We start from the raw sequence: 14,001 nt of genomic DNA, 5'->3' as shown, positions 1-14,001 counted from the left end.
AGGCGGCGGCAAGAAGAAAAGAATCCCAGTCCATGGCCCGGCTCTACTTCTCTCTGTCCACTTCTTGCTCCACCGTGCCGGCTTTCTTCCCCATCTGAGGCCAAAGTGGAGGCGAATGCGACGCTATATCCCTTCTTCCTGGTAATTGCTTCTGTCCTTCTTATTATTAGTCTGCTATGGTGCTGGATCTATCACATGCCCTGAATCACGTGTCTCCGTCCATCTTAACTGGAACATTCGCTGAAGTTTGTAATTTGTAAATTATCTTTCCTAGTCTCATTTGGCCATTTTGCTAATTAGTTTCTAAATTATCTTTCTGCTTCGCCCGGCAGATTTGGTCGCTTGGTGTTGAGGCTGCGGCAGATCTCTCAAGTTTGGGCGCTTGGTGCTGAGGCTGCGTTCACGATCTTGGATTTCGCGTTTTTGATCCCTCACGAGGCTGCTGGCACCACCGTCCACAACACCAAGTATATGCTTTGTTTCCTCTGTCATTACTTTACTCTTCAGATTTAGCTCAAGCGCAGCCATTAACGCCGATCGATGCAATTGATCTTGTTTGCAGTACAGCCTCTATCCGTAAAAACCAGTTGAATTGATCCACGGAAACATCCGGTAAAATGGAGGCGACGGCCATCAGCATCGGCAAGTCCGTGTTGAGCGGGGCGCTAAACTACGCCCAATCAGCTGTGGCCCAGGAGGTGGCTCTGCAGCTTGGGGTCCAGCGTGACCATTCCTTCATCAGGGGCGAGCTCGAGATGATGCAGTCATTCCTGATGGCTGCGCACGACGAGAGAGATGACAATAAGGTGGTCAGGACTTGGGTGAAACAAGTCCGCGACGTGTCCTACTCTGTCGAGGACTGCCTCATTGATATTGCTGTCCGCCTGGAGAAGCAGTCTTGGTGGTGTCTCTCTCGCAAGGTGCTAGCACGGCGTTATGTGGCGAACCAGATGAAGGACCTCAGAGCTGAGGTGGAGGAGGTCAGCCAGAGGAACCAACGGTACCACCTCATCAAGGGCTCTAGCTCCAACCCTATTGTGGGGCAGCCTACCATCTCCGGTGCGACGATGTCTGCAGCCGATGATGCAAGGCTGCGGCGGCAGAAAGCAAAAATGGATCTCATCAAGTTGATCAATTGCAAGGATGATGCACTTCGAGTGATAGCGTTGTGGGGCACAAGCATTAGTGAACTGGGGGAGGTATCCATCATCAGAAGTGCCTATGAAGATCCCATGATACACAAGAATTTTGATTGTTGTGCTTGGATCGCATTGATGTGTCCTTTCAATCAGATGGATTTCATTCGAAGCATTGTTAGGCAAATCTATGTTAATTCTTTTCAAGAGACAGGAGAAGAAGGGAAAACAACTATTGGGGCCCATGTTTTGAAGATGATGGCAATGAAGAAAGAAGATGGTTGGGCTCATGTGTTCAAGAGATTCTTGATGCAGGGGACTGTGGAAGATGGCTTGGCTTATGAGTTCAAGAGATATTTGAGTGACAAGAGTTACCTAATTGTACTCAATGGCATGCACGCCATTGAAGAATGGGATTGCATTAAAACATATTTCCCAAACAACAAGAAAGGAAGCCGGATCATAGTATCAACTGAGCAAGTTGAAGTTGCAAGCTTATGCATAGGAGCAGAGGATGCAGCTCTTGTGCGCAGGAAGTTATTTGCTGATCAGTCTCTTTATGCTTTCTACAGTAAGGTGATTTTTGAAGTTCTTAAAATGTTCTAATAAATTCTCCTCTTGTTGTTAATTTTTGTTCACTGTTTCTACTAATAGTTAACATAAATAACTAGACTTGGACTTGTGTTGTCATGCAAGTTTTTGGTTAAACACCATTCCCTTTATACATTTCAATTACATAGTTTAATTAAGTAATAATATATCAAGGCCTATGTACAAAATTGACCCCATTTGCTGTTTCTACACCCCATCCCTTCCCCATTATCCGGTTGTTTGTCCTCTGCTTTAGATTCAATCTTGACCATGCAAATAATTCTAGTGGTTACAACTTCATACTCCATTTGTTGTCTAGCTCAAGTCCTTGGCTTCTTATACTTATATAGGGGCCACTGTCAGCAACCACATACTTCTTCCAGAAATTATATTCTCTCCATCTTTTTCGACACCAATGAAACCAAGCAAACTACCGGACCAAACCCAAAGTGGAACTGCCATAAGAAGGGACCACTCGCGTCATTGCTGGTGGCTAGAGCCATGGGAAACTGCCCTAGGTGTGGGCCAGCCTAGTTGCCCCTGATTCTTGCGTCCACAAATGGCCACATTTGGCTGCTATTATGATCTGCTGACAAGAATGCCATCTACTCTAATATCAGTGGCCACATTTAAGCAGCTGATGGCATGTGTGTTGGCTGCCTTAGATGACACACAAGTGCAGCCCTACCTCATGCCGCACAAGAGGAGACATGGAAAGGAACATGGCCCTCCAGCACTAGGTTGGCCAATTGACCTTAACTAGACTAGCCTAAATTATGGTTCGACAACTTACCTGATTGGCCTAAATTACATGCTTTTTTTGAGTTAATTAGTAGGCAGGGCTTCCTGTATCACTCTCTTGAGCGGCACCGGGGTGGAAAATCCTATGCTTCTAAAGCCACCACCTTCGCCATACTCGCCGGCTGTGGCGGGCTGCTTGGATACCAAAGGTGGCGAGCTTCTCGTGCTGGCTGTAGTGCTCCTTGAGCTTTTCTCGCAGGTCAGCAGTTCTGGCCTTTGGGCGTGTGGAAAGAACAATTGTGCGGTGGCCAGATACAGTGGCGACGATGGTTGGCGGGCGCGGCGAGGGCGACATTCTTGCTTCTTCCTTGCTTGTCCATAGCGCTTACAGCTTGAAGCTCTTGTGGCGTTGGGTAGACCGTGCAGGCTGCATGGATATTGACCAAGTCATTGACACATAATCCCTCCGTTCCTAAATATAAGTCTTTGTAGAGATTCCATTAGATAGACTACATACGAAACAAAATGATTAAATCTAAACTTAAAATGCATCTATATACATCCGTATGTGGTTCATATAGTAGAATCTCTACAAAAACTTATATTTAGGAACGGAGGGAGTACATGGTGAGCGGCAGATCTGGAATGGTGCGTGGTCAGTAAGGTTCATGCACAAGTGTGTAGCTGGATGCATGAGGTCGTAGGTTTCGGCGAGCTGTGGATAACTTCCGTGATGGCGTTGGTTTGTGGAGTGTAGCAGAAAATGTTTAAGGCCCCCAAAGGTCCGATAATTTATTTATCTATTGGACCTAACTGAAGCAGACATATTTCTAAATAGTATATGTCTTGAAGACTTGAACACATATCGACTTGCTGAAAAGATGTCAACAAAAACGCAGGTTCTAACAGAATTGTGGAGAGCCAATTCTGGTGATTTAGCTTATACTCTATTCTGATGGTTTAACTTATGCCTGGGTTATGGTGGTTAAAAGGCTTTCTCTAGGTTAACTTAATTCTCCTTAACCCAATCCAACTCAGCGTTAACAACCTTCACACAGAACCAAACATAGCTACAATAGGAGATTGACATCCCTACAATGTAGTCGAAGAAAACAGCAAAGTTATCTAGCAAAATATATTTACTAATGGGACCGTGAGTAAGTACTCACACCACATATGATTATACTAGTTAAATGACTTCGTTACAATTTTATCACTTTGGATATAACTACTAATTATCATCAGATACTCCAAAGTGAAATGCAGAAAATAAATTATTTGCAATATAATCTTTATTATATACTCTTTTATTTCATTATTTAAGCATAAAAAGGCTGTATTGCAAACGAGTACATTTTAGTGGTTTTTTATACTTAGGAGTATCTTATACTCCCTCCGACCCAAAATTCTTGTCTTAAATTTGTCTAAATACGAATGTGTCAAGTCACGTTTTAGTATTAGGTACATCCGTATCTAGACAAATTTAAGACAAGAATTTTGGGACGGAGGGAGTAGAAGGACATGCCTGGTGCAGTGGTGAAGTACTACGCACTTGTCCCAGGAGGTCATAGGTTAAATGCATCCTCTCTGCATTGCACCATTATACAGGCTTGCCTCATATAATCCTTCTCCAGACCCCACATGGTGTGGGAGTTTCTAGCATCAGGTCTGCTCTTTTTAGGAGTATATTATGATTAGTAATCAAGATTATTCAAAATGATAAAGAAGTGTAATATATACGAGGTATATGAGGCGTGGGAGGAACTCTTACCAGTGTTTCAGGTTACCAATGATGGAAAATCCTAGTACATATTTTACATGTAAACTTATACTCCATCTGTCCCATAATATAAGAGCGTTTTTGACACTACACTAGTCAAAAACGCTCTTATATTATGGGACGGAGGGAGTATTATTTTTCGCATCATAATATTTTTGTTTGATATAATGCATGTCAAATTGTTGTGCCCACATCTTATCCAACAAGTTCACTGTATGTACATATATGCTCCCAATATACTTCCTTTTCTTTGTTGTCCTACCAAACAAACTGCATAGTTTGCAAGATATTTGTTATATTAATATTTACTTTTTTAGGGGTATATTAATATTTACATAAAACTTAAAACATGATAAAATATTATCTTGTTGAAACGAAGATCACCTAAGCTTTATTAATCATGTGCTTGTGTTTAGGTTTCCCAGGAGGGAAGGAATTCAACTGAAAAAGGGTCCACGTCATATGTAGCCTCTCCTGGTATTAACAACTCGACACACAAGAATATCCTCACTCGCATGGAGACAATAGCTGTTCTAGAGGAATCTTGTCTCATTGGGAGAGGGAATGAAAAAGAGGAATTCATTAGACTAATCTCAAATAAAGATCTCCAGCAATTTCGTGTGATCTCCTTGTGGGGCATGGGTGGTATTGGGAAAACAACACTAGTGAGAGATATCTATCAAAGCCAAGAGATAAGTGGCATGTTTGATAAGCGTGCTTGTGTCACAGTAATGCGTCCTTTCAATTCAGCGACACTCATAGAGAGCTTAACTATGCAATTCAGAGATAACAATGAGATGGATTTAAGGAGATGTTTAGAAGGAAGGAGATATTTTCTTGTTCTTGATGATCTGTGGTCCAGAGTAGAGTGGGATGCCATAAGACAATATTTGCCAGAAACGGCAGCAAGTTGCATAATAATCACCACAAGGGAAGAGAATGTTGCCAAGCACTGCTCAATGGAGGAAAGAAACATATACAAGCTCAACCATCTGGGTCCTGATGACGCATGTACCCTCTTCACCAAAAAGGTACAAATAAAGTTGTGTCATGAACAATTGGTTCTGTTAATCCATCTGCCTTACAATTATAGTGTATATGTTGTAAAAGAAAATTATTTCACCCAGCGCTAACTGCTTAAATCTTTTCAAGTAATATATTTATGACTTTGTAGAATTAACTTTATAGGCCTTTGGCCCTTTGTCCACTAGAAAGGTAAAATGGTAGAACATAATTGTATAACAGAAATTTGAATTTTAGAATCAACTTGCTAGGCCTTTGTGAAAAAAGAAGAAGAAATTAGAATTGCCATTTCTTAGAGTAATACATATAAACAATGGGCATCAGAATACATAAACTGCCATTACAATAAGGTGGACACATGATAATCAATGTAGTTATAGTTAGGTCCAACCATATAGTATAGTTATCCAGAGTTGGTTGCTTGGCCACAAATAGGGTATCTCTGTTTCGCTATGAAACAACAAAGATGTCAGTAGAAGCACAAGTAAAGGTTCACAAAGGGGAGTGTATAGGCATTTTTTTCTCATTATTGAAGTTGTTGCTTGGCCACCTTTTTTCTTGTAGATATATCATCTAACAAAACACATGCTTCAATAATCATGGAACAATGTTTGGTCTACTTGTAAGAAGCTTTACTCACTAACTCATCGGCTTTCTCGTTGGCTCAGTCCTCTTTAAATCAAGTCATTGGTTTCTTCTTCCAGATTTATATATGATAAATCAATCTGGACTTAGATGCTTTGTATTTTTCGATTCTCGCAGTAATATTGGTAGTTTCCACAAAATCTGTAAATAGTATAGTTATAAAGAAACTATATTGGTTTTATATATTTGAAGGTTAAAAAGCTCTAGGCGTTAATTGGGTGTTTGGCCACTGCCTTGCACTTTTCTGGCCAAAGCGCATGCTTATGCGCACATTAAGCGCAATCAAACACTGCTATTGCCTAGAGCTAGGCGCTCTTAACTGTCCACCTAGGCGCGCTTAACTGTCCGCCTAGGCGGGCCTTCTTTTTTTACTATTAGGTGGGCCTTTTTAATCTTGATATACTGTTTAGATTAAAGGATAAGTTGCAGCATTCTGATTTTATATATTTTTTAAGTTCAGCATATTTCCATGTCTCCTGCCAATTGTAACAATACATGAACTCGAAAAATATTTAACTGAACAACATTTTTACTGAACAAATAAAGGGAGGTCCTGCCATATGATTATTTGCAATGTAACAACATTCTGCTTGTAGCTTGGCAACACTGCTATTAACACCTATCGGACATCATATATTCGTAGTTTTCTACAGTAGTGTTCATTGGACAGAATATCATATAACTGATGAGATTCGGGTAATTGATGTCCAATAAAATTAGTAGCATGATCGGAAAGGGCATTGTTTTGCTTGGCTTTGTTGGCATGCAATGCATGTAGGTATGAGTGAGACTATGGGTTCAATGCACTATGGGTGCCTTGCTAGGTAGGAGGAAATTCCTTTCAGGAATAAAAATGATGATATAATAGAAAAAGATGGATGATGGAGAAACTTATTAGCTAACAACAAGTAGTAATGTCCCACTTCCACATCTTTGTCCTATATACACTCCCATATAAAGAAGTGGTTATGAAATAGTGCACATATGATTTCTTTCATGTAGTACTAAATGACTTGATTGATATGGGTTTTACGTATTTAAGAAGACCGTAAATTTGGAAAAGCAATATCCAGAGTTGGTTGAACAAGCAAAACTGATATTGAAGAAGTGCAGAGGGCTTCCCCTTGCACTAGTCACCATAGGTGGCTTCTTGGCAAGCCAACCAAAAACTGCTTTTGAGTGGAGACAACTGAATGAGCATATCAGTGCTGAATTGGAGATGAATCCAGAACTTGAGATCATAAAAGCAGTCCTTATGAAAAGCTATGATGGTTTACCCTATCATCTCAAGGCTTGTTTCTTATATCTGGCCATCTTTCCTGAAGACTACAAGATTGCACGGCGACGCTTAGTGCGTCAGTGGATTGCAGAGGGTTACTCAAGTGGGGTGCGTGGCAAGTCTGTGGAGGAAGTGTTGGACGTTTACTTCATGGAACTCATAAGCAGGAGCATGATCCTGCCACTTCAACAGTCAATTTATAGTAGGAAAGGAGTTGACTCTTGCCATGTCCATGATCTCATTCGTGAAATTGCCATCTCAAAATCTATGGAGGAAAATCTTGTTTTCACATTGGAGGAAGGGTGCAGCTTAAATAACCAAGGTACAGTGCGTCATCTTGCTATAAGCAGCAATTGGAAGGGGGATCAATGTGAGTTTGAGAATATAGTAGACTTGTCCTGTGTACGATCATTAACAGTGTTTGGAAATTGGAGGCCATTTTATATTTCTGATAAAATGAGGCTGCTACGAGTACTGGATTTGGAAGGCAACTTGGATCTAGTTGATCATCATCTAGAGCACATTGGGAAGCTTGTACATCTTAGATATCTTTCTTTAAGGGGACATACTGATGTATTTCACCTGCCAAATTCGCTGGGGAACCTGAGACAACTCCAGACATTAGATATTTCAGGCACGAGGATAACAAAGCTACCAAGGACCATCATCAAGCTTGTGAAGATGCAACACATTCTTGCTAGCGGCATAGGAGAGAGCAATAGCTATATGTTTGATGAAGCAGATGAGCAGTCACTAATGAGTTTGCCTTCATATTCAGCATTGTGTTGTAGGGCATGTTGTACACCTAGATTTCTTGCATTTGAAGCACAATTAGGACTTGACTATGGTGCACAATTTAACAGGCGTGATGTATGCACTGCGTTTTGCTGCAACATATTACCTTATTATGCGGCAGGAGGACGAAATCCAGGTGGTGTTGAAGTGCCAAGAGGGATTTGGAAACTGAAGGCCATGCACACACTGCGTACCGTTGATGTCTCAGTGGGGAAGACTGTTCTACAAGATATAAAAAAGCTCACCCGGTTGCGCAAGTTAGGATTGACAGGCATCAGCATGAGGAACAGTCAAGAATTGTGTTCAGCAATTGCTCGTCTCAGCAGCCTGGAGTCACTGTCACTCCAATCAGACGGAGGGACAGGTTTATCAGGCTGCTTGGATGGCCTGTCCTCACCTTCAGAAAACCTGCAGAGCCTCAAGTTGATAGGCAAGCTGGTTAAATTGCCGCAGTGGATTCAGGGCCTCAAAAATCTCGTGAAGCTGAAGCTATTGAGGTTGAGGATATCGGAGCATGATGCCGCCATACAAGTCCTTGGGAATCTACCAAACCTGGACACCCTATGTCTATTGCGTGACTCGTTCGTTGGTGAAGATGTCCGTTTCAGTTTCTGTCGGGGGGCATTCCCGAGCCTGAAGGTGCTGCAGCTGGATTGGATAGACATCAAGTTGGTGGAATCTGAAGAAGGAGCAGCCCCTAAGCTCGAGCTGCTGCAGTATTACGATTGCAGTTATCCCAATGTTTCAAGCTTGAAGGAGTATTTGATGTTTATGCACGGCTCACAGTGAGGCCAAGCTTGAAGGAACATTTGCGAGGCCAGCTCACAGTGAATAAAAACGGGCCTGTTTTGAAGAGGTGGAACGGGAAGTAGCTGTATTCAGCTCGACTCCCCTTCTGTGTATTTTAATAATAACTCAGGTAGTACGTTCGTCCCTCTCCCTTGTACTAGTAAATATTCCCTTTTGAGTTGATGAATCAAGACCGCCTACAAAGGCTCGTTTTCTATCACCAACTGCATTTGTGAGCTGCTGCTCCCTTTGTGTAGGCACTGTGATATGATAGCAAATGGCATTTATCGCGACTCTCTGATTTTTAGTGATTGTTTGTGCAAGCACAGTTTAGTCGAGACTAAAATTTTCATGTGACGTTGGATTAAACAGCGCAATTGCTATGGAACTGCCTCCAGTCACTGCTATATTGATCAACTACACCTGGGCTAAGTTACACTACTTACTACTCCCTCCGTTCCTAAATAATTGTCTTTCTAGAGATTTCAACAAGTGACTACATACGGAGCAAAATGAATGAATCTACACTCTAAAACATGTCTACATACATACATATGTTGTAGATCATTTGGGATTTGGGAGCAACTAGTGAGAATCATGTGCCCACTCTGCTTTCAGGCTGGCGTGCTCAGCATTTCCGGCATCGCAGGTTCTCGAATGGAAAGGCTTGAGCAGCATTGAGAGACGAGATGCAGCGGAAGGGTCTCAAAAGTTGAGATACTTACAATTGAGAACTGCCCTGTCGGGACTATGTTTGGACAGAGTACATTTAGGAAGTACTGTACTTCACAGGTTATTATTTTTCCGTTCCAGATTACATAATGGAGCAGGTTATGCCATGGCTGTGACATCGGACCGAGTTGTATCAAATTTGTGTGACTCAGATAGATCGTTCATGTCTTTAGCTGACCTTTATATATCTCATTCAGAATGCTTGAGAGCGAATCTTTAGATAACATGTCCCCTGTTTCCCCATCCGATACTTGCCTGGACGGGATATCTTATCGAGGCATCTGCCAGAAATAACTCCTACAGTGCTGGCCCCTGCAGGTACCGAAAGGTGAACTTGAAGACCAGATGGGATCATCAATCGACGCCCACATCTTCACACCGGGGCCAACAAAGAGAAAACTCTATTTTTGCCACTCTAGCTTTTGCCAACTTTGCTTACAATTTGTTATACCGTTTTTGCCACTGTCAGCTTTTGACAATTATCACAATTGCCATTCCATTATTTGACAATTATCCTCGCCCAATTGCCTAGTCGTACTGGCTTTTGACAATTATCTACAATTATCACAATTGCCATTCCCCATTCCACTGTCAGCTTGACAACGAGGGGATTGTCAATTATCACAACACGCGCTACGGGAGCATGGGGCAGGCCTCGCCAAATCCCCTCGCCTGGACGCCCGCACCCATTCCTCCCTCCTCGATCTCTCTCCTTGGTTAGCCGCCACAACAGGAAGCCACACACCACTACTACGGAAAACCCTAGCAGTAGCGCGGGTATTTTGCCTATCAGTAGCGCGGGACGACGCGCTATAGATAAGGCGCCACAGCTAACGTATAGCAGTAGCGTGTGTCATCCCACGCTGCTGCTATAAATGGCTAACAGTAGCGAGCTTTATTGCAGAGTGCTGATGCTAATATCTGCAGCGCTTTTTAGCTGGAAGCACTACTGGTAAGGGAGCGCTACTGCTAACTTTATTCCCCTCGCTACTGCTAGTTTTATTAGTTTCAGTTTTTTTTCTGCATATTTGTTTTGTATTTCAATAGGCTTTATACAATAATCTTTAGCATATCATACACAAACAAATGTAATCATAGCATATACATACAAATATAGTCTCATCAAATCATGTCATCATCATAATCATCATCCGTCATCATCTCGAAAATAGCGATACAAGTCTCGATTACTTGCAACTACATCGTCATCCATCTAAACAATGATATACGCGAGAAGAGTTATCATTATGAGTGAGAGCGGAACTATGCAGTACATGAGTTTGTATCCCTCTCTCGCATTAGCGTGAACCTAAACTACTGACTCTCGCTCGGAAACCGGAAACCGGAACACCTAGGCCTGACACTCCGGCCATTCGTCGTATACTCCTGGCGTAGCACTTCTTCGCCATCCATGCCTTCCTCCTATTTTTCCTTTTTTCGTTTATTTTTCTTTACATTTTATTTTTTTTCCTTTTTCCTTTTTCTATTTCTTTTATTTTCATTTACTTTTCGATTTGTTTTTCATTTTATTTTCTTTTTGTTAGCAGTAGCGCCTTACACCTAAATGTGCTGCTATAACAATATTAGCGGTAGCGCGGTTTTTGAAAGATCACTACTACTATGTGTACCCTATCGGCTTAGTGGTTGGAATTTTATTAGTAGCGCTTTTGCAACGAGACGCGCTACTGCTATATATGTATCTGCAGCGCGCTTATTTTGCACACGCTACTGCTATCTAGCAGTAGCGAGCTTTTTTAACAAGCGCTACTGCTAAAGTTCTGTCTATAAGGTTTTTCCTAGTAGTGAACCGTAGCCCCCTTTCGTATGATCCCACGGTCGCTGCGCCCCTCCCGCATCCATCCTCCTCCATCCTTCCTTCCTCTTCTGCCGCCGCTACGACTCCTCCATACTCTATCTCTATCCGTTCAGGCGGCCATCTTCGTTCCGCCCCGAGCATCTCATCCTCCCTCTCTCGCTTCTCTACTCTGCAGTGAAAGGCGACGGGACCGGCATTCTGGGCGGCGACTACGGTTGGACTCCAGGAGCTGGCCAAGGAAGCGGGCGACAATGCAAGGTACAGAAGAGGCCACCTGTGTGATTTGCTTTCTGCTGGCTGATCTAATTTGGGGCTGATTTTCCCCTAGATTCCTTGCTTTTACAGTCCCTTTTTGATTTGCCGTTCATGGCGCCATTGGCTTCCATGGAGCAGAGGAAAGTATGCGCGCCTTCGGCTGGAAAGGGCTCGGTGGTAAGTTTGGCTCGTTCTCATATCTCAGAGTCATGTATTTTGTATGCATCTATCCTGCTGGGATTAGTTGTAGATTTCCTTGCTGAACCCTACAGGGAGCAACGCATCCCCAGGTTGCTTCTGAGAGGATAAGGCATGGAAAGAGGTGAACCGGCATGTTCTTCATTGATTCCTAAATAAATATCTAATCTGTAATATTTTGTTATATATGTGCTCAGTTACAATTACAACATGGGGCTTAAAGTGTCTATTACTATGGAACACCAATATTTTGTTATATCTGTGCATCCTCTATATACCTAAGAGTTTGATCCCCACTACCTGATTTATGTAAACACGCAGGCTATCCACATCATCAGTTGCCATGTCAGCAGTTTTCTACCCATTCGATCTCATGTGTTCTGCGGTGAGACATGCAGTCTTCCACTTAAGGTATTAATCTGCTGTGGTTAGACATGCAGCCTTCCATCAAATCCCACTTATCCTGCACGAGTGGAAACAAACAGATGTAGGCATTAAAACAAGAAGGCATTTGAGTGGTCACCGGCTAGCCCCCCTTTTACGAGTGAATTACAAAAAACCACCATATTTAAAGTTCCCATCCGGAATTGCCACCACATTTCTTGCGCGCCCCAAAAATCCACCTCTTTCCTTGCTAATTTTCTCAATAAACACTGATGACTGGTTTGAAGTGATTAATCTGATTTCTGACAGCCCGGGCCCGCTGTAAGCGCTGACGTGGCACACAATTGTCAACATTTTTTTGTTGACCTGTTATAAGTTGGACAAAGGGCCCACATGTCAGCCACCCTTACCTCTCATGCGACTGGGTCGTCGCCGGTGAGCCCGCGTCAACACTCCCGCGTTGCCAGGGCCCCCTGCTCACTCCTCCGATTGGGGCGTCATCGGCCAGTCCGCCGCTGGCAGCTTCGCCTCCCTCTCCTCCTCTCCTTCTCTCTCCCCAGCACCTCCTCCTCAGGTTCTCCTGCATCGGCCGCCGTCTGCATCAACACCGCCTCCCGACGAGCAGAGCCCGCTGTGGCCCTCCACCATTCTCCCGCTCCTCTCATCCTCCTCATTCTACCCACCTCCTGCGCCCGCTCTCGCACGGGCCGCCATGTCTATAGCTCGGCAGAAGCACGCGCCGCCGTGACACACGGCCCTGCCATGGCCGTCTCCAGCCACTGCGCCATGAAGACGATGTGTCAGCCTTCCAACCAAGGATGACTGCGTCACTGGCTGCCTTGCCTCTTGCTGCTGTCGGCGCGACCCTGCCTGGCGTCGGGCGGCGGCCTCACTCGCGGCTGCTTGGAACGACCTGCACGAAGGCGGCGGCCGTGCAGCTTCAGAACGGTGTGGGAGGCGGCACGATACGACCTACATGGATGCATCGGCCACGCGGCTCGGGGACGGCGCCCACCTTGGTACGGCGGTAGTTGGCGGGCCGTGCAGCGGCGCGAGCTTGAGGGCGGCGACAACGTTGGATGCACCCAAGCTGTTTGATGGAATGCCTCAAAAGAGAAGAAGAAGATTTGGGAGAGATAAGGGTGCTGACAGGTGGGCCCTCCGTCCCAATTAACAGGTCAACAAACGATGTTGACAATTCTGTGCCACGTCAGTGCTTACAGCGGGCCCGGGCTGTCAGAAATCAGATTAATCACTTTAAAACGATCATCAGTGTTTATTGAGAAAATTATCAAGAAAAGAGGTGGATTTTTGGGGCGTGCAAGAAATGTGGTGGCAATTCTGGATGAGAACTTCAAATGTGGTGGTTTTTTGCAATTCACTCGCCCTTTTACCATCCGCACGTCACTTCCGTTTCTAAACGCATCACTCTTTTGACCTTCCAGTTCTGCCATGTCCACTTACTCACGCCGCCCCCTTTACTTGGTCTTGGTCATGGATCACAATAGCGCATCAAACATAGCGTGCCAGTGGTGCGTCCTCCGGCCGGGTCTTGCGGGTCATCCAAGTTGAATTTCCCACCATCTCCGCTACCTGCCTGGCGCAGTCCCAAGCCAACATGCTAGCCACCATCCTCATGATCGCGCTGTTGGATATGCGGTAAGCTCCCTGCTCAAGTGCTCATGCCCAAGTCCTCATCCCGCGCAGCAGCCATGGTTACCATGCACATGATGCTCGCAAGTTCTGCAGCACTAACGAGGACGCAGTTGGTCGATGGTGAGCGACCGAGTAGGTTCTGACATGCAGAGGCGTTTCATGAAGTGCCAGTTCGAGTCCT

General features: G+C 44.1%; 1 protein-coding gene across 1 annotated transcript; it reads left to right on the top strand.

The window, feature by feature from the left end:
- The first annotated feature begins 570 nt into the window (after positions 1-570).
- On the top strand, positions 571-9,027 carry LOC119278897 (disease resistance protein Pik-2-like). The gene is made up of 3 exons (XM_037560252.1): positions 571-1,712; positions 4,665-5,279; positions 6,950-9,027. Exons 1-3 carry the CDS (start codon positions 618-620, stop codon positions 8,777-8,779), a joined length of 3,540 nt encoding a protein of 1,179 aa, XP_037416149.1. The 5' UTR covers positions 571-617; the 3' UTR covers positions 8,780-9,027.
- Positions 9,028-14,001: the final 4,974 nt, after the last annotated feature.

The sequence above is a fragment of the Triticum dicoccoides genome, chromosome 3B (genome assembly GCF_002162155.2).
Source record: "Triticum dicoccoides isolate Atlit2015 ecotype Zavitan chromosome 3B, WEW_v2.0, whole genome shotgun sequence".
Lineage (NCBI taxonomy): Eukaryota > Viridiplantae > Streptophyta > Magnoliopsida > Poales > Poaceae > Triticum > Triticum dicoccoides.
This window is presented reverse-complemented; position numbering and strand designations above follow the sequence as displayed.